This window comes from Anolis carolinensis, unplaced genomic scaffold, assembly GCF_035594765.1.
Source record: "Anolis carolinensis isolate JA03-04 unplaced genomic scaffold, rAnoCar3.1.pri scaffold_19, whole genome shotgun sequence".
Taxonomy (NCBI): domain Eukaryota; kingdom Metazoa; phylum Chordata; class Lepidosauria; order Squamata; family Dactyloidae; genus Anolis; species Anolis carolinensis.
The window spans coordinates 1,490,906-1,510,616 of NW_026943829.1; the positions used below are offsets into that span (position 1 = coordinate 1,490,906).

The 19,711-nt window shown below is 39.1% G+C and overlaps 1 protein-coding gene across 1 annotated transcript; it reads right to left on the minus strand.

Annotated features, from left to right (window-relative positions):
- On the minus strand, nt 1–19,509 carry LOC134294714 (leucine--tRNA ligase, cytoplasmic-like). The gene is made up of 11 exons (XM_062966337.1): nt 19,451–19,509; nt 14,124–14,191; nt 12,167–12,392; nt 10,671–10,758; nt 9,794–9,870; nt 8,536–8,589; nt 6,620–6,760; nt 4,481–4,568; nt 286–371; nt 143–208; nt 1–55 (listed from the first exon to the last, which is right to left on the minus strand). Exons 1-9 carry the CDS (start codon nt 19,475–19,477, stop codon nt 367–369), a joined length of 774 nt encoding a protein of 257 aa, XP_062822407.1. The 5' UTR covers nt 19,478–19,509; the 3' UTR covers nt 1–55; nt 143–208; nt 286–366.
- Between the last annotated feature and the right edge of the window lie 202 nt (nt 19,510–19,711).

Consider the following 19,711-nt stretch of genomic DNA (forward strand, 5'->3'; position numbering starts at 1 on the left):
TTCCTGCAGCCAGTCTAGAGTAGCTTCAAAATTTCTTCTTGTCTCTTCACAAAATCTGAAAAGAAAAGAGCATTCATCTTTACTGTGTCCCCTGGCTCTATTTTAATCCATGGTTTTTCTGTTCTTGCTCCCCATAACTTACATTTCAAGATTTTTCAGGCATTCATGAGTCTGTTTCTTCCATGTTTCTTCACCATAATCCAAGTACCTAAAGTCAGGGGAAAACAGTTACAGCAAAGTGGGAAACATGCAACTAACGTAGCTGTATGTTGATTCCCAACTCACCATTGATCACAAAGAGCCACCACACACTCATCGGCAGATCTTGACATGACTTGTTTTTCTGGCTCCATATAGATCATAGCTTCACCCTAGAAGGAAGAGGATTACAAAGGTGAGACAACAAAAATATGTTTTACAGAATAAACAAGTGGCTTTAGCCAAGCAAATACACTCAATTCCATTTAACTAATAAGCTTCTTCAGGTGCTACCTTGAGGTTATCATGAGAGGTCAACTGAGGAATTACAGGAAATTTCAAATTTCCCCCTCTATGGCCCCTTCTACACTGCCACATAATCCAGATAATCAAATCAGATAAACTAGATTATCTGCTTTGAACTCGATTATATGAGTCTACACTACCATATAATCCACTTCAAAGCAGATAATCTACATTTAATATGGCAGCATAGAAGGGACCTAAGAGTAAAGAGTAACATCCACATCCAGAGGGGAAGGCTTCCAATATCAAGCTTCCATGAGGATTCAGTCAGTGTTTTCCTGACCTCAGGGGACAGAAAAAAAAGAAGAAAAAAAAGAGGTTGAGGGGAATTCTGTGCTGGCTATGGATCAAGAATATCTAGAGCCCTCCCATGTTCTTGGCACATGGACAGAGAGAAACAGGTTAAGCATAGGCATAAAAAGGTAAAGGTTTCCCCCTGACATTAAGTCTAAGTCGTGTCCGACTCTGGGGGTTGGTGCTTATCTCCTAAGCTGAAGAGCCAGCGTTGTCTGTAGACAACTCCAAGATCATGTGGTTGGCATGACTACATGGAACACTGTTATCTTCCCGCTGGAGCGATACCTATCGATCTACTCACACTTGCATGTTTTCGAACTGCTAGGTTGGCAGAAGCTGGGGTTAACAGCAGGAGCTCACTCTGCTCCCTGGATTCAAACCACTGACCTTTTGGTCAGTAAGTTGAGCAGCTCAGAGGTTTAACCCGCTGTGCCAGTGAGGGCCCCTAAGCATGGGCATAGATAATCTGACTTGATAAAGCAAACTTGATTTGGTTTTGAATAAGGCTATTCATCTGACTTCAAATATCTTCCCATCCACTACCCATCGCCCTAAAGGGATGCTTTTTAGGATTTCAAAATTGTGTCATTGAATTCTGTTAGTATATGAGGTAGGACTAGGTTTCTAAATCTCAGTTCAAACAAAAAGAAACAGTGAGCTAGGACCCAGCCCATGCTGGAAACAAATCTAATTCACTGGGTGGAAGCACGTGAAAGTTTCTCTACTATATTTTCAGCAGACCTACAGATAGCAAAGATCAATTATTCTAAAAGTGAAAGCGGCTAACCCTCACAAAATGGACTTATTAACATTTATACCTTCTACAACTGTATTAGGGAAGTCAGAGGTGGCCCTCTACTACAATTTCTACAATACCTCACTTCTAACAATACTGAGAGGGAATAATGGGAGTTGTCAGGCAAAATTATGAACAGCCAAACTTTTCATATGCTCCTGGTGTAAGTGCTATGTGTAGTGTGCACTGACAGAGCAAAAGAGACCCCAGACCTTTACAGTTCATGTCACCTAAACTGTTAGTACACTTGACCACCTCTATTAATAATGGTATTCATTAAAAGGAAATGGGGTGAACTGCATGGTTCCTCATACATTCCACTTCTACCATGTACCACCCCAGGACCAAGCATGGAAGCAAGTATAACCTGTAGGGATGGCAACAGGACAGAGAGTTTGATCTTTTATTGGGCTTAGCTCCAGGTGCAATAGGACAGATGCTGCGAAAGCTAAGACTTCAGACTAGACCACATGTGAATCAGGATGTGGCTTGGATGCCTCCACCAGACTAAACCAGAAGGGATCATAACTTTCCACTCTCTGTTCATTGAGGAGGAATCTAATCATGGGATATGTACAAGCTAACCTAAATTAAGAGGATGTGTGGTGAAAAACTGGCAGAAAAACGGAAGAAGTGGCAGTAGTGCTCTTCTGCAAAAGCCCGCCTCCACAGGTGCAAAAGATTCTCATCTGCAATATCTGATGGCATTATCAGGAACAGTCTAGGCGGTATGTATTTCTGAAAGAGGCATGTCAGTGAAGAAGGCTGTGAATAAGTGATTGATAAAGTTAACTAGATAAGCATTGGTTCTTCGCGCCATAACAGGAGACATGTAGACCTCAACCACCTCGACTACATCCAGCTGGGCCAAATAAATCCAGAGGAGTAGGAAGACAAAATAAATTGATGTAAAGATATTAGGGCCTGTGAAATCAAGTGTTATTGTCAATATAAAGAAAGGATTGGTATTGTAGAATACTGAAGGCATGAAAGAAAATGTAGAAACAAAGATTAGGATCATGCTGTCCACATTTACGACTATGTTCAATTATGATACGATTCTGGGTGATGCAGTAGCCACAAGGAAGTCCACCAGAACGAAGGGTATTCTTAGAGAAATAGACTATAGTACACATGTAGTCTTTGAAATCCCCCCAAGTTTTCAGATTCTTTAAAAGTAATAAGATCTAGGAGATTTATTAAACAAAACAACCCGCTCAAAACTAACTGCATATTGACTGCCTTGCTAAAGCACACAGACCCTGTAAAAAAAAATCTGGTTTCTTTTTTCCAGGCATTATTCATTTTCTATTTCAATTCAGGCCCATTTTCAGCTGATTTGGGGGGTGGGAGCTGGCATGTTTCTAAGATGTGTATGAAAGTTAGGGGAGCAAAATGAAGTGTGTGGGGACGTTCGTATGCCATGTTTTGAAAACATGTGGTAGGGTCATATTAGGATCACCATAAGTGGGAAATGAATAGAAGGCACACAACTCACACACAACATATTTGTCCTTTTACCAAACATCCATAGGTAGATGATAAGTAGAAAGAATAGAGCAGTTTTGTTGTTTTTGTAGAATTTGTTGGTGGGAGATACTTCACTGCTGGATGCCTCCTTCATAACAAAGAATCAGTCTTCTCAGTATTTCAGTTGCCCTCTTGTGAGTAAAATGTGTAAGTGCATCAGTTCAACCATCATACTGTACATTAAGAATTCAGAACTGACAAATTCTGGAAACTATAATGATATTTTACTTTCAAAATCTTTAAAGCAGTGGTTCTCAACCTGTAAGTCCCCGGGTGTTTTGGCCTACAACTCCCAGAAATCCCAACCAGTTTATCAGCTGTTACAATTTCTGGGAGTTGAGGACCAAAATATCTGGGGATCCACAGGTTGAGAACCACTGCTTTAAAGACTGAAATCTCACCACAAACTATTGCAGTGGTGCTACATTCCTTTTTCCAATGATCCTAAAAAGAGACTTTCAAGATTACAGGGCTTTTAGGGTCCAGGAATATATGTTGAAAATATGAAAAACAATAAGGAATTATTTATCATATGTAGTAGACATGTGACAAAGCTAAAAAATATTGGAAGTACAGTAGATAAAATTGGTGATGCAAGATATTATTAAGACTACAAAACAGTTTAAACAAGAGTTGTTTTTATAGAGATGGCCAAATTCTCAGATCAAGAACTTGAACCAAAATAATTTACACTATATAGCTTTGACAGCAATATTGTTGGGTGTTCAGAAATTGAAAAATGGGGAAATACCAATAAAAGAAAATAGGATATTGAAGTTGGAATGGCAGAAATGGACAAACTATCCACTTTGATTAGATATAAGTCTTTGGATAATTATTTCCTTTGTACTTGGGGCTGGGGAGGAAAGATTGGGAACAATTTTTATCTCATACACAAAAGAAGAGAAGACAACACTTGTGGGTTTTGAATACTGAGCTGATATTTTTATATGAATGAGTATTAGGCAGATGTTTAAATATCAGTTAAGAAATGAAGTGGGTGTTATGTTTATTTTTATTGGTGACTTGGAGTATGGAAAGCCCATTTTTAAACACTTGTTTCTGTGGATGGGGGTGGTGAGAAAGATTAGTGTTTGCTTTGTTGCTGTCAGTGTTGTATTCAGTTCTATTTGTTATTTGTCTTGTGTGTATTTGTCCTGTTTGATAGGCTAAGTGTAATAAGTTGTAGGGTTTTTTGCAACAAAACCAAAGCACTTGATTTAGTATGGCTTTGATTCTTGTGGCTGTGGTTCTGTCCCAAGAAATCAAGCAGTACTCTGTAAAAAAAAAAACAAGCCAACAAAATAGTGTTGTGGAAGTCACTACATCATATTTTTAAAAAGCAGTACAAACCACTACACATATTATCTACCATCTTCTTCTGAATAATCTTCTTTACATCTTGAATCTTCTGGCCCTTGAATTCAGCCACAAGCATTATCTGAAAAGTGGTAATTCCAGAGGTTACAATTTGTTTAGGATATTTTGTAGCTTTGTAGGTAGGCCACCTTACTCCCTTTTATTGCTAAAAGATGGCTTCATATGTTCATATACAGTATACCTTCACAAAAATCCAATAATCCAGTGTCTTCTTAGTTCTCCCCATTATATCTCCTGTCCTCAAAAGATCTCAAACCACAGCAAGCACATCAAGACTCTTCTTCACTTTGAAGATCCCTCCCAAAAATGATTCAATCCACCCCCAGTCCCAGTCCGTCCCTAGAAGCTAGAATAAATCTTTTCCCCAAAACATAGTATTCACAACCTCTGGCTTGCTTTCCTAGCTCCTTCTACAATTACTGTCTTCTTCAATCCACATTCTCTCTTTAGAATGCCCAACCATGGACATCTCAGTTTTCTCTGGAAAGGGAATCTTTCTCAGCAAACAAATGCAGATGCCATTATTTCCCAAAATTCAGGTTCCTTTTGGGTGTAATTTAAGACAGCCAAGTAATTTCTCTCATATGAAGTGTTATTTATTAGTAAAAGGAGAATGCAGACGTGAAGGTGATTACCAAATATTACAAAAGACCATATTACATTTGCTAAGGGCACATTTTGGGCGAGACAAAAAACAATGCCTGCCATGTTACAGGGTTCCAAATAATAAATTAAAGCAATCCCCTGATCATATCCCAGATAAACATTTGCCGATTCACACCTTGGATTGGCAAATTGGATCAACGTTCCCTACGCCAAGGATGAACAGCTGGGAAAGCCCAGGGGTAGCTATATAGACCCTCCCAGAAACCTTAGTGAGCTGCACCTCCCACTGGGAGGTGTAGGGAGGCATTTTGCCATGCTTTTAGGTCCCAGGACATGTCAGGCCAGGCTAGACTGAACAACATTAAGTAAATGGAAGCCATTCTCCTATCTCTTCTTGTTTCAAAGAAAGGCCTCTCCTGCAACATTTGCTGTGGGGGGGGGGGGAGGAGTGTAATGGAAATGCCCTATCTGAGGGGAAAACATTGACCTCCAGGGAACTATAAAGGGAACTATATATACAGACTGTTGGCCACATGCAGCCCACCAGCCACACTTTGCCCAATCCTAAAGGTAAAGGCTTTCCTCTGACATTAAGTCTAGTTGTGTCCAACTCTGGGGGTTGGTGCTCATCTCCATTTCTAAGCCGAAGAGCCAGCATTGTCCATAGACACCTCCTAGGTCATGTGGCAGCATGACTGCATGGAGCACCGTTACCTTCCTGTCAAAGCAGTGCCTATTGATCTGCTCACATCTGCATGTTATTGAACTGCTAGGTTGGCAGAAGTTGAGGCTAACAGCAAGAGCTCACTCCGCTCCCCGGATTCGAACTGCCGACCTTTTAGTCAGCAAGTTCAGCAGCTCAGCTGTTTAACAGGGTGCACCACTGGGGACTCCTACCAGACTAACCTAGTCTGGAAGATCTGGTGGCATGGACACTCAACTTGAAACGGCCATGCACACTAACCTCCTCCAGTTCAGGAAGGGAAGAGAAGAAGACAAATATAGTAAATACAATAAAGCATGGAGCAGTTCCCTGGTTTAATGATCCTATAAGGATCCTAATGAACCACTTCCTCTCTGCTATTATTGTGCCTTTAACCTCTTGTTGGCACTTAATCAGTTGCCTGCCCATTTTATTATAATGCCTGGCTAAAAAGTGTCATATTGTGGTTAAATGTTGGACTACAACTCTGGAAAGAATCGCACAAATCCCCACTTGGCAATGGAATACCACTGAGTAACCCTGGGTTGATATATTCCCAAATTACCAGAGAAAGAACAACAGAGAACAAAGTGCACTATTCTATAAAGACCTTCTGAACAAACCTGACATTTAATAGAGCACGTCATATACTAAAGAATGAGAAGGAAGAGACTAAGATCAAGTAAGCAACCAAACAAACAAGTAAAGCCTTGAAACAGTCCATATGTGCAAATGCAAAATGCAACAAAGGAGAAAAGTGCAAGAGTGAACTCCTCTATGTCCCTTGTGAAAACCTTACTTACACCCTCATAAAATCCTTTTAGGTATAGTCTTTCCTTGGCTTCGACTAGTTTCTCTCTGTCATTTTGACTCTGGATTTTCAGCTCATCACAGATCATTGGAGCAGAAAGTTGGCCATAGCCAGGGATCTCAATGACAGGCACCTGGGAACATACAAAAGCATAGTAAAGCAGTCATTCTCAGTCATGCAAGTGAATCAAGAGTTTTATGGAGAATTCTGTGTTGACCCTTGTAGCCTTCAAATAAATCTGTACTTGATGGTTTATCAACAGTACATTATCTTGCTTACAGTCCTGTGGCCTGAAGCTATAAATGAAGGGGATAAATGAAACCAATTTTAATTCCACTCCAGTGAATAATTGTATTAGATCTATAGTGCATAAAAATGTGAATATTAGATGTGTATGTGTATGTGTAAAACTAGAATACAGGCATTTTGTTAACCCAAATGCAGGGTTATTTCCTAACCAAGTTAGTCTTTGGTGATAAAAATTGTTGGAAGAATCAATATCTTATATAACAATCACTAAGGCACGTTTCAGAAATTACTCAAGAGTAACACTCGTTGTTAATCTTGCATCATGAAATATTGCTGACCCTAATCCTGCACCATACAAGGAAAAAGAGAAGACCGAATGAAAACAGAGTCTCAGATCATACAGACAGATATGACTTTCAAATGGGATTGCTCAGCAGATTTTTAAGAACAACTAGTACTGACTTTCTCTTTAGTCCTCTGGATGGACTAACAGATATAATTTTTGGGATCTGAAACAATTTGTAAATGTCGTCTAACTGTGTTAAGGTTGAACAGCCTTTATCTGCTCAAAAGTTGGAAGAAGACACCAACATTTCAGTGAAGCAACAATCCTTGCCATAAAGCTACTTTTCGTATAGACTCTTTCCAAATTACAAAATGAAGCAATTGCCAACCTATAAAATTAGAGTCCTTCAAGACAGCATATCCGCAACAAGCTGGAAGATCAAGCAGAGCACACAAGAGGCTTAGGGGATGTACTTTCAACACCAAATAAACCTAAAATGCCAAATTTAAAATACTCTGCTTTCTTGTGCACTTATTGCTCAGTCCTTCAGAATTACTGATCTGGTAAAATGTGAATCACAGGCAACAACTACATGTTGTACCAGCAGATGCTTCTTCCCAAATTTTTGGGGCCCATTTCTGATTTCCCTAGCCAGATCTTCTTGGCTAGTATATAAATCTGTCCTCCCTTAGGCTAGAGCTGTGAGATTTATACTCCTCCTGGTGTTTTATAACTCCGATTTCCACCAGTTTCAACCAGTCTAGCTAAAAGATCCCTTGAGTATTAGTTCACCAACACACTAGAGGGCTGCAAGTTCCCTACCCTAGCTCTTCAAAGAACAGCCCCTAAAACAAACCAGATTAGTCACGTAAAACACTGCTTCTTAAACAGTGGATCTAATCGCAGATGGGGTCCCCTTAACTCAATATTAGGGTCACGAAAAATTTGTGAAGTTTTCTGAATGCCACCTATTTACACAAATTTGTTAGCAACAACGTGCAGTGCTTACAATGGGCTCTGCAAAAATGCTTCAGCTATACTCCACAAAAAGGAAAATCAGCCTGTTTAGCAAACCTTGCAAATGCTGATTTGTTATCAGCCAATATTTGATTTTCATACCTATTTCATATGCCTATATACATGGGGACACAAAAAAATTTCTCAGATGGAAAGGGGTTGCGAATGGAAAAGGTTTATGAAGCGCTGATCTAAACTATGATTATTGTGGGAGGGGGATAAATGAATGCCATGCTGGTTTGTCTACATAGAATGTAAAGATTATGTGCACAAAGGATTTAACACGAAAATATACATCTACTATTAGAGATAATGTTGATAACCATTCAACAAAAATCATTGTCTGCTGCACTTACTGGTTCAAATGGGAGGACCATGTCATCTTTAATGCCATACTTTGCTCGGAAGGGCTATGAAGAAATTAGAAATCAAATGTAAAAATCAAATTTACAACAATCTAATATAAAGTGGGCTTTTGTTAAGGTAACCAATTGATGTTTTCATCAACAAAAAGAAGCCCAATAAACTGTAGAACAGCTGCATTTTTAAAAAGCCTACAGATAATAACATACCATTATTCAGAGGGGAGAAATCACTCTTCTGTTCCAAGCATGAAAACTGTGTGACTCATGGACTACATGAAGCCTTTAGAACATTCCCCCTCCCCCCAAAACTGGCTATTCCGATTTCTTTCAGGTTACATCATCCAAACATTTTTTGAAATTAAAAAAAAACTTCCAAAAACAAAAATGGGCTGTGGCGCAGGCTGGAGAGCAGCTGCAATGAATCACTGCAATGAATCACTCTGACCAGGAGGTCATGAGTTCGAGGCCCGCTCGGAGCCATGTTGTTCTTGTCTTTGGTCTATGTTAAAAGGCATTGAATGTTTGCCTATATGTGTAATGTGAGTCCCCTGAGTCCCCTTCGGGGTGAGAAAGGCGGAATATAAATGCTGTAAATAAATAAAGATATCCCAATGACTAAAATGTTAACAGGGTTAATGCTCTGAAGGATGGAAAGCCCTACTAGCCTGCTAAACTGTATGTTCAAGAAACACCCACAATTTTTCAGCTGAAAAAACACTGTGCACACTATTTTCATTATTAGCTAATTAGCTAAGACAACAATGAATATATTTGCCACAATCAAGCTAAAGCATACTTTTTTGTTGTACTACATGTAGGTTCAGGATTCAGTCTAGCCCATATTGTATACCTGCTCAAGAGATGGGATTCTGTTGACAGAAGATGCATTCAACCTTCAGACTATTAAAATAACATTTTACTCATGGTGTATTAACATTGGACACCCCAGATCCAGTGGTTTGGTAACTGTAATTTCCATCAACTACAGATTATCATATACATAAAATGGGGGTGATGTAAATAAGGATGTGCTGAAGTATCAACACAATAGTTGGTGCCATTTAATAATACAGGATGCCATCATCCGCTTTCTTTTTTTGCCTCCATTGATAGTTCTGGAACTGAAACCCCACAGAGCCAGAGGGCTTATTGTATTTTTAAAATGTTTGTGCTGGTATCTCTAAAATCTGTATGACTCACTCACCAGCTTCTCGAAAATCAAGACCTTTTCAGGTTTAAAGAGGCTCACCTGTTTCTTTTTTAAGTCTCTCAGGGCTGCAATGTCATCTGGAGAATCAGATGGGACACTTGTAACCACACCGGTGCCTTACAAGAAATATTGACAAAACATAGGTTTTATCCAATTTTCTGTTAGAGCAACACACACATAAAAGAACAATTGCATTTTGAAGCAAATATCACTGGCTAATATTTATTTCTATAGAGCTTAATACATGTTTGAAATAGAAATGGAAAGAGAAAACCAGCCACAATTTTAAGTAGACCAGGAGGGCTAAGAATATTGTATCTTTCACTCACATCTTAGTTTTCACAACTTAATACAGCTCTTATTTTAAGTTTGTTCTGAAGCAATGATATGTCTACAACAATTGCAATTAGTGTCTCAGCAGTTTTGGTGGCTGAAAATCTGGGAAGATGTAAAGAGCTATGTACAAGAGTGTGCCATGTGTGCAAGGGCTAAACAGCTGATTGGGAAACCAAGGGGATTACTGCAACCAGTAGCCAACCCTTCTAGATCCTGGAAACACATTGCAATCGACTTCATTGTGGAGTTACCTGATAGCAAAGGGTTCACTACTATCTGGACTATTATGGACTTGTTCTCTAAACAGTCTCACTTTGTGCCACTGAAAAAAGATTCCAAGCATACAGTTGGTGAAGATGTTAATACAACATGCCTATTGCCTTCATGGGTGCCCCAAGAGGACAATATCGGACTGGGGTTCACAGTTCACCGCAAAGTACTGGAAGAATGTTGTTACAAGAATGGCAATACAGAAAGGTGCTTGCAAAACATATCACTTTGATGCTCATTAGTTCAGTAAAAAGTAACCCAACTAACGCAAAACCTGAAAATAATATAGATGAAGATCTAGCAACCTCACCTTTGTCTTCCTTAATAGTCAACATAGGAAGGGTATAGATGACTTTGTAGGATGTTAGAGGAGCAGAAAGTGGAGCCCCAAGAATGTCCTACACAAGAGAGAAGCAGAATTGAAACAGGTTAAGATTAAATGATTACTTGTAGTTGAAGCAGAAACAAGTAAATGTATACTATATATCAGGCACGGGCAAACTTTTTTGGGATGCTGCCCTGCGGGGCAGGGCAGTGCAGTGGGCAGCGGGGAGGGGGAGGCTGAGGGCAGTTGCCATGGGGGGGGGGAGAGACCAGGGGGATTGTTGTGGAGGACAGTTCTCCTCTTAGCCTAGGGACACTGCGGCCTGCTGCAGCCCCAGACTCAAAGGGGAAAGAGACATGCAGTTGGCAAGTTCCAGAAGGCTCTCACCAGTCACAGCTCTCCTGCGACCTGCTGTAGTCCCAGACTCCAAGAAGGATACACATGGCTGGCAAGAGCTCCGGAGGGCAGCCCCTTGAGCCCTTTCCTCCAGCCCTCATCTGCCTCGGCCCTCTTCTCAGCATGTGGATGCAGTGGACTGCCGTGGGCCCAGACTGAGAGGAGACACGTGGCTCAGGAGAACTCTCACCAGTCACGTGTCTCTGCCTCGGCCCTCCTCTCAGCCTGGAGATATAGCAGGATGCCTCATACACATGCTGAGAGGGGGGTCAAGGCAAAGGAGGGTCAAAGGAAGGAGCCCAAGGCCATGGTTTGCCCATGTCTGCTATATATTATTAGATAACATGGGCATGATACACTGATTTTGCATAGTGTTTCATGTTGTATGTATATGTGATATTATTTATTCCACATACTGTGTAATGTAAGCCATTTATAAATACTTGTAATTAAGATATAATGAGGGTAGTATAAAAACTTAGATCACAAGACATAAAATGTACATATCAAATAGGAGTTACACACTTCTCATTGCTCCCAGGTGGATTCTCACAAAATGTATTGCAATGGGATGGACTATCCAGTTACAAAAGATCCGTCAGGCATAGGAGCAGGAAGTGGCACAAAGACTGGGAAAGGAGGGAAAGGAAATGTCCTAGTGCTTTCCATATCAGCTCTAGGTTCAACTTTTTCTATTCACAAAGGTTTAATTGATTCTTCTTTTCACAGAAAAGGTCAGAGGCAGCAGGAAAAACACCCACAGATCAGACCAGATTATAATGCAGCCACAAGGGCAAAGTGAAGCATTAAATGGTGAATTTCTCTCCCTAAACATTTTTTGCAAAATGTTATGTTTCAGCATAGGAATTTGTCCTTTAACACAATATATTTTAACAACCCATATACCATGTTTCAAGGTGAATACTGTGATACCATGATATGAGGCAGAGACCATGGGAATTAAATTTCAAGGTGAAGGTGAGAAATGACACACAGCATTCCTTTGTAAACATTCTTCAGCACTCTCTTCCCAATCCATGGACACAACCCCCAGCCCTTTAAATCACTTTGGTCATGATGCTCACCTCTCCCATCAGTTCCTTCACAACAGGCACTACTCCATTTATCTTTGTAAAGCCTTGATAGGACATATTCCTGGCAGCTCTCTGCGTGCAAATAAAAATATCCCCATTCAGGGTCTCAAAACCAATATACTTCATGTCAGGGCGAACCCAACAATTAGTTTGCCCAAACATGGTCTCTGGTCTGAGAGTTGCAGCTACCAAAAAAATATTCTTTCCCTTAAGGCCACTGCAAAAGAAAGGAAAGGGAGTTCAGGAAAATAGTTTAGAAAAAAACACAATGCTCAAAGAACAAAATCCAGCATTTTACAAAAAACAAATTCTATAATCTAGTGCCAATATCTATATATATAAAAGAGTGATGGCATCAGGGCAGCGGACAAAACAACAAAAGTAAACACCCCACAACCTCGAAAATTGACATCACAACCCCTCATCCATGCCTCTAGGTTGATACAACAAAAAGAAAAGAAAAATAAAGTCCTAATTAGAGGGAGAGGAATAATAGTTTTTATCCAATTGCTGCCAGTTACAAGGCTAAGCTCCACCCACTTGGTCTCCTAGCAACCCACTCAGCCCAGTGTTAATAAAATAATGATAAAAAAATACAAATAAGACAATAAAAAATTATAAAAAACACTAAAATAATTAATACAATAAAATACTATAACAAAATGACTAAAAATAATACAACAAAATAATAAAATATAATAAATAAAAAAGATAAGTGACAATAAAATTAATTTAAAAAAATACAAATAACGTCAAATAAAAATTCCACAACAAGTTTTAACCGATACCACCACCACTTTGCCACAGCAACGCGTGGCCGGGCACAGCTAGTCCCTTTATATGTGTCATTACCTATGAAGCAAGCATTCTTAAATTTGTTTCAATTAATCTAGGAACGCAACTAAGATATACTAATTTATATTCAGATTAATACCAAGAAGCAGTAATCTAGTTGGTTCCATCCACAACAATCTGGTCCATTTTTCTCCTCAACTAACATAACTTCTGTGAATACACATATACAAATATCCCCCACTTATTCAACACATTAAGGATCACAGCACAGTCGAAAAGTGGAAATGGTTGATAAACAGAATCTAGTTCTTTTTTAAGTTTGCAAATGCAATTCGGTACACAAGATGGTGCTGAGTCAACTAAAAGAATAAAGATGGTGCTGAGTCAACTAAAAGGATTGGGAAGGCACCTGAGGTGGGAAAAACAGTGTGCCAAATTGATGAGAGACAAAAATGCAGCATGCAATCAAAAGAATGAATCACATGTTGAAAATATAGTTCAGGATATAATTTAGAACAGTTAAAAGAGTGACAACAAGAGAGATTTCGAAAATTAGGGGACAATTATACAGAAGTCTGTATACACAATCAATAATCAAGCATTGTTCTTGGTCTGACTTATACTAAATAGTACATTCCTTGGCATACCTACTCAGAAGTAATATACCGTATGTTTAAATGTTTGTTTTGCTGTATTCATCTTTCCACTGGCAATCTCAAGGTGACATACACGGCTCTCCTTTTTCCTGATTGATCTTTCAACCACGCCAGGGCGTAGGTCAAGCTAAGATACAATGTGGCCTAAGATGACCCCCACCAGTTTTATGGCTCAGTGGGGTCTGGAATATAGAGCTCCCTACATAACGACCACTACAGCTCAATTCAGCGCAAGTAACCCTCACAAGAAGTGTATGTTCTACCTTCTCAAGGATATGCTTTAAACAGTTTAAATGCTAGAAATATTTTACATTTCTACAATGATTTTTGTAAGTTTTTATCTGCGTGTGTTTTTATCTGTTATCTAGAAAAAGTAAGATTTTATCAGGGGTAGGAAATAGCTCAATACATACATTTTGTAAAATTTCTACAAAAAACTTCAAAGTATTTGAGAGTTCTTCCTAATTTGAAGAACAAATATTACCCTAGAAACTTACCTTAACTTCACAGGGTAAGGTTCTACCACCTTCATTTTGATCAGGGTATATTCTTGAGGTCCTACACCCTAAGGGCCAATAGACAAACAGTGAGTTCAAGACTTCTATCTCCGGCATCCATGGGTACTTCAGAATCTGATCAGACAAACTAGCTTTCATTTATTAAAGGAGGGAAAAATCAATGTGTTCAATACCAACTCAGTTCTAATCCTTCTAATGAATGCCTGCTTACTTAAGGAATGGCCCATCTATTTCAAAAAACAAAACTTTCAGCATGTCTCATGAAGAAAGTGGAATGTACCAGATATGAGAACAGAAACCAGAATTCTAACAGCCTCCCTCCAAAGCATGTATTCTTATAATGTAGTAAGTTTTCTTTTCCCTCTGAATAACTAACTCCGCTACAGTCAATCCCCAAGTTATGAACAAGATAGATTCTGGAGGTTTGTTGTCAACTTGAATTTGTTTGTAAGTCAGAACAAGTACAGTTTTCAGTGTAACTCCAGCCATATCTACACACACTTTGGATAGCATATATCTATATATATAAATGAGTGATGGCATCATGGCGACCAACAAAACAAAAAAACTACAGGCCTCCCAACCTCAAAATTTGACAACACAACCCATCATCCACGGCTCCAGTAAGATACAACAAAAAGAAAAGAAAAATAAAGTCCTAATTAGAGGGAAAGGAATAATTGTTTTTATCCAATTGCTGCCAGTTAGAGGACTAATCTCTGCCCACTTGGTCTCCTAGCAACCAACTCAGCCAAGGGGACAGGCAGATTTAGGCCTCACTTAGGCTTCTTCCACAGATTATCTAATTTGCACTGGCAGTGTAGACTCAAGTGTAGATGGCAGTGTAGACTCAAGGCCCTTCCACACAGCTATATAACCCATTTATAATCTTATGTTATCTGCTTTGCACTGGATTATCTTGACTCCACACTACCATATAATCCACTTCAGTGTGCATTTTATACAGCTGTGAAGAAGGGGCCTCATATAATCCAGTTCTAAGCAGATAATTTAAGATTATCAATATACAGTAGAGCCTCACTTATCCAACATAAACAGGCCGGCAGGATAAGTGAATATATTGGATAATAAGAAGGGATTCAGGAAAAGCCGATTAAACATCAAATTAGGTAATCATTATACAAATTAAGCACCAAAACATCATATTATACAACAAATTTGACAGAAAAAGTAGTTCAATGCGCAGTAATGCTATGTAGTAATTACAATAGAGTCTCACTTATCCAACACTCGCTTATCCAACGTTCTGGATTATCCAATGCATTTTTGTAGTCAATGTTTTCAATATATCGTGATATTTCGGTGCTAAATTCATAAATACAGTAATTACTACATAGCATTACTGCATACTGAACTACTTTTTCTGCCAAATTTGTTGTCTAACATGATGTTTTGGTGCTTAATTTGTAAAATCATAACCTAATTTGATGTTTAATAGGCTTTTCCTTAATGCCTCCTTATTATCGAACATATTCGCTTATCCAACATTCTGCTGGCCTGTTTATGTTGGATAAGTGAGACTCTGCTGTACTGTATTTACAAATTTACCACTAAAATATCACAATGAATTTAAAACACTGACTACAAAAACATTGATTACGAAAAGGCAGACTGCGTTGGATAATCCAGAACATTGTATAAGTGAATGTTGGATAAGCCGGCTCTTCGGCTTAGAAATGGAGATGAGCACCAACCCCCAGAGTCAGACATGACTGGACTTAATGTCAGGGGAAAACGTTTACCCTTTACCTTAACTACCACCAATTCCTCAATACTTTATTTCCCATACCACCAGACTTCGCCACAGCAATGCGTGGCCGGGCACAGCTAGTCTATATATAAAAAAATGTAATGTGCGTTTTCCCATGGAGTAAACAACAAAACCACTGAACCAAATCACACCAAATTTGGCCACAAAAGACATAGTCATCAAATCTATGTCTTTCCATCAAAAAACCTAGAAAAATAAAGTCCAAATTACAGAAGACAAGGAAGCGCCGTTCTCCCCCTGGCTTCCAGTCAGGAGGGTAGACCCCGCCCCCTTTAGGCCACGCTCACTTTGTGTCCTAGCAACCCCCTCAGCCACAATGGCTGAAGGTTCACTTAGGCCTCTTCCACACTGCACATAAAATACAGATTATCTGATTTGAACTTAATTATATGGCAGTGTAGATTCAAGGCCCTTCCACACAGCTATCTAACCCAGAATGCCAAGGCATATAATCCACAGTATTGGCTTTGAACTGGATTATTTTGAGTCCACACTACCATATAATTCAGTTCAATGCAGAAGGGGCCTCATATAATCCAGTTTAAATAAAATAATACAAGATTATAAATATAATATATAAAATTACTGTGCTATAATAAAATAGAACAATATAATCTCTACAATCAGGACAGTAAATAAAGAACAACACTCTGAAAACAGGGGAATCCCAGACAGGAAACAATCAGGACCAGCTAACACCTCCCAACAAACTATTCCCCCAGGGAGGAATCAGTCAGGCTTTGAAACTACAAGGCCATTCAATGCTAATTGCCCTCTTTCTCTGCACACCCTCCACCTCAAAGTCATTATTATTATTATTATTATTATTATTATTATTATTATTATTAGGTTGCTGTGAACCATGACAATGAATACAACCAGGCACCCAGCATTACAAAACTCTGCAACCAGGACAGTAAAAAAAGAACAACACTCTGAAAACAGGAGAATTCCAGACAGGAAACAATCAGAGCCAGCTAATCACCTCCCAACAAAGGATTTCCCCAGGAATGAATCAGCCCAGCTTTGAAACTACAAGGCCATTCAATGCTAATTGCCCTCTTTCTCTGCACACCTCCACCTCAGAGTCATTATTATTATTATTATTATTATTATTATTATTATTATTATTATTATTTCAATTATTTTATTGGGTTGCTGTGAACCATTACAATGAATAAAACCAGGCACCCAGCATTATAAAACTCTACAACCAGGCCAGTAAATAAAGAACAACACTCAGAAAACAGGGAAATACCAGACAGAAAACAATCAGGGCCAATAAACACATCCCAATAAAAGATTCCCCCAAGGAGGAAACAACCAGGCTTTGAAGCTGCAAGGCCACTCAATCCTAATCAAGGTGACTAATTACAACATTCATACTTGCTTCCACAAACAAAAACCCACTTAGGACTATGCCAAGCAACATGTGGGCGGGCACATCTTTTACACACACACACACACACACACACATACATATATACATGCTTTGGATACCATAGGGAAGGGTTAACCCCTTTGCAATGTTTGTTTTGCTGTCTGTGCCCCTGTTCAAAAGATTTCTTCATACTTTCTGTCCCTATGATGATTGGATTTTGAAAAATTTGGCTTGTTGTGGAAACAAGGATTGGTGAGGAAGCTTCAGCTGAGACACCTTTTCCCCATGACAACTCTAATAGGAGCGAACTTCCCTTTTGAGGGATAGATTTTTCTCACTTCCTGTTGCCTCACCCCATTCTAAACAAGATAGAAATATCCGACTTACCCCTTGGTAAGTCGGATATTTGTATCTTAGGAACTGCCTGTATCTACTTATAAACTCTTAAAATTTCAGCATGCAGATCCTAATATTATATGTATATTTTGCCTAATCCCCTTTAGGTTCTCTTTTAGATATTAAAGATAAATAAGAATATATTCTGGTATGACAGGTTCAGGCCAGACTTGTCTTTCTGCAAATATTAATTTATATTTAAGAAATATACCATAAAATGTTGGTGTAGTTTATTTTGTTCTTTCCACATTATGTTTATCTCATTCTGTACTGGTTTTTTAAATTAAATACCAAAAAAGCAGTATATAAAAAACATACATGATCCATTTATCCAAAGATTAGAAAGCATATTTAACAAAGGATGCAAAACTCAGGATATTCATCATCACATCTATTTGCAACGTAAGGGAGAAACTAAACATGCAGATGATTTCAAATTAGTCCTTTCATGATGATATTAAACAGCATGGAGGACAAGGGCAGAAACCCAAAATTTCATATGGAAGCCTGCATGAAGCTTCCAGTGAGATCAAACAATATGTTCCATCAACAGCTAACCTTGTAAGGAAGAGCAGAACTACTGTAAAGACTGCCATAATTCCCAACTCAGAAATCCACTCCAGAAGAATACTGTAATTGGTAGTATATAAAGTCACTGAGAGGTCAAGGAACATTAATACAAATACAATACAGGGTCAACTTTCAAAGAAAACCCAAAGTGACTCAGTGCTAAAACTGTGTCCAAACCCTGACTGAAATGAAAGCCATTGTACCATATGTAAAGAGAAATGGAACCCAACAGTCAAAGAGAATGTGGAGATGATTTCCTTGAAAACTCATTTCCTCTTACAAGTCCATGTACCATTTCCCATGGTTTTCTATTTGGTACACGTTAACGTCCTGTTGTGGTTCAACCTGATGAAGATGAGGGGTTTGGGGTTTCAGAGTCTGAAAAAATGCTGGGACCAGATGCAGTTTCAGGGCCTGAGAGAATGCTGGAATCAGATGCAGCCGAGAAGGTGTTAGAGCAAAATGCTGTTTTTGAGTCTCAGTGTGAAAGCTCATCGGGGGAATAGTTGACTTGGATACACATTCGAGACCAGCTCTGAGGAGGGAGGCATTCAGGTACAGAAGATCAGAAAGAATTTGTGAGAGAGCTAGACAGAAGCGGGCCCCTCAAGGTCAGAGGAATATGTTCATGCTTTGTAGTCCTTAAGGCAGAGAGAGCTTTGTTGGGATTTTAGATCTAACAACGTCACTATTCATGTGAAGTCCTCCAATCTCGTTCCTTGTTCAAGCCTTAGTTCAAGACCCAAGGTTTAAGCTCATGTTCTGGCACCTTGTTTCATGGAATATTTTGGGATTCATGTTCAAGTTTTGCTCCTTGTTTTCTGGATTTGCCTAAGGATTCATGTTCCTGTTTTAAGCCTTGTTTTGGGATTTATCCTGCCTTTGGATTGTTTTCTGTGAACAGTTTGACCGGGCTTTTTGCAGTGACATTTGTCTTCTATATTAACTCTTGGTATTTGCCCTTTACTTCCTCCATGGTGTTTTGCCCTTTTTAATATGTGTTTTCTTAAAAAACTGTTTTGACTTTGACTTTTGGTTTCTTGGTGGGTACTGTGAGCAAGGTGAAACCCCGCTGAGGTGCAACAGATCCAGCCATTCCCTGCTTTTCCTTCTCAGTTCCTTCTAAGTTCAAAGACAGTATGTCATTAGAAGTTAAATATTTCTTACCTCCCCAGTTTGTCTGTCATGGTCCATGCATGGTTGTCCATCTTTGGGTGAATAAATAGTATATCTAAAAGGCAAAAGAAAACATTACGTAGCTGTATAGCCAGAGACTGAGAAACAAATTGTGTCTTGAGATATTAATGCTAACATATCACTAACAAACTTGCCACCAATAATTGCCACCTAGCAGGGTGCTGTGCAGAATCAGCCCAAGAAGGTTGCTACTCAGAATGAAACTAATGGGTAATGTTCGTTCTTTCCATC

Bases quoted from the DNA above. Each gene is read 5' to 3' on its own strand.
- LOC134294714 (XM_062966337.1), bottom strand. From the start codon at position 19,477: ATGGACCATGACAGACAAACTGGGGAG. The intron at 10,759-12,166 runs GTGAGCATCATG...TCTCTTGTGTAG, and splicing joins TGAAGGAACTGATGGGAGAG to GACATTCTTGGGGCTCCACT. The intron at 4,569-6,619 runs GTAAGTAAGGTT...ACCACTTTTCAG, and splicing joins TAAAAGGATTTTATGAGGGT to ATAATGCTTGTGGCTGAATT.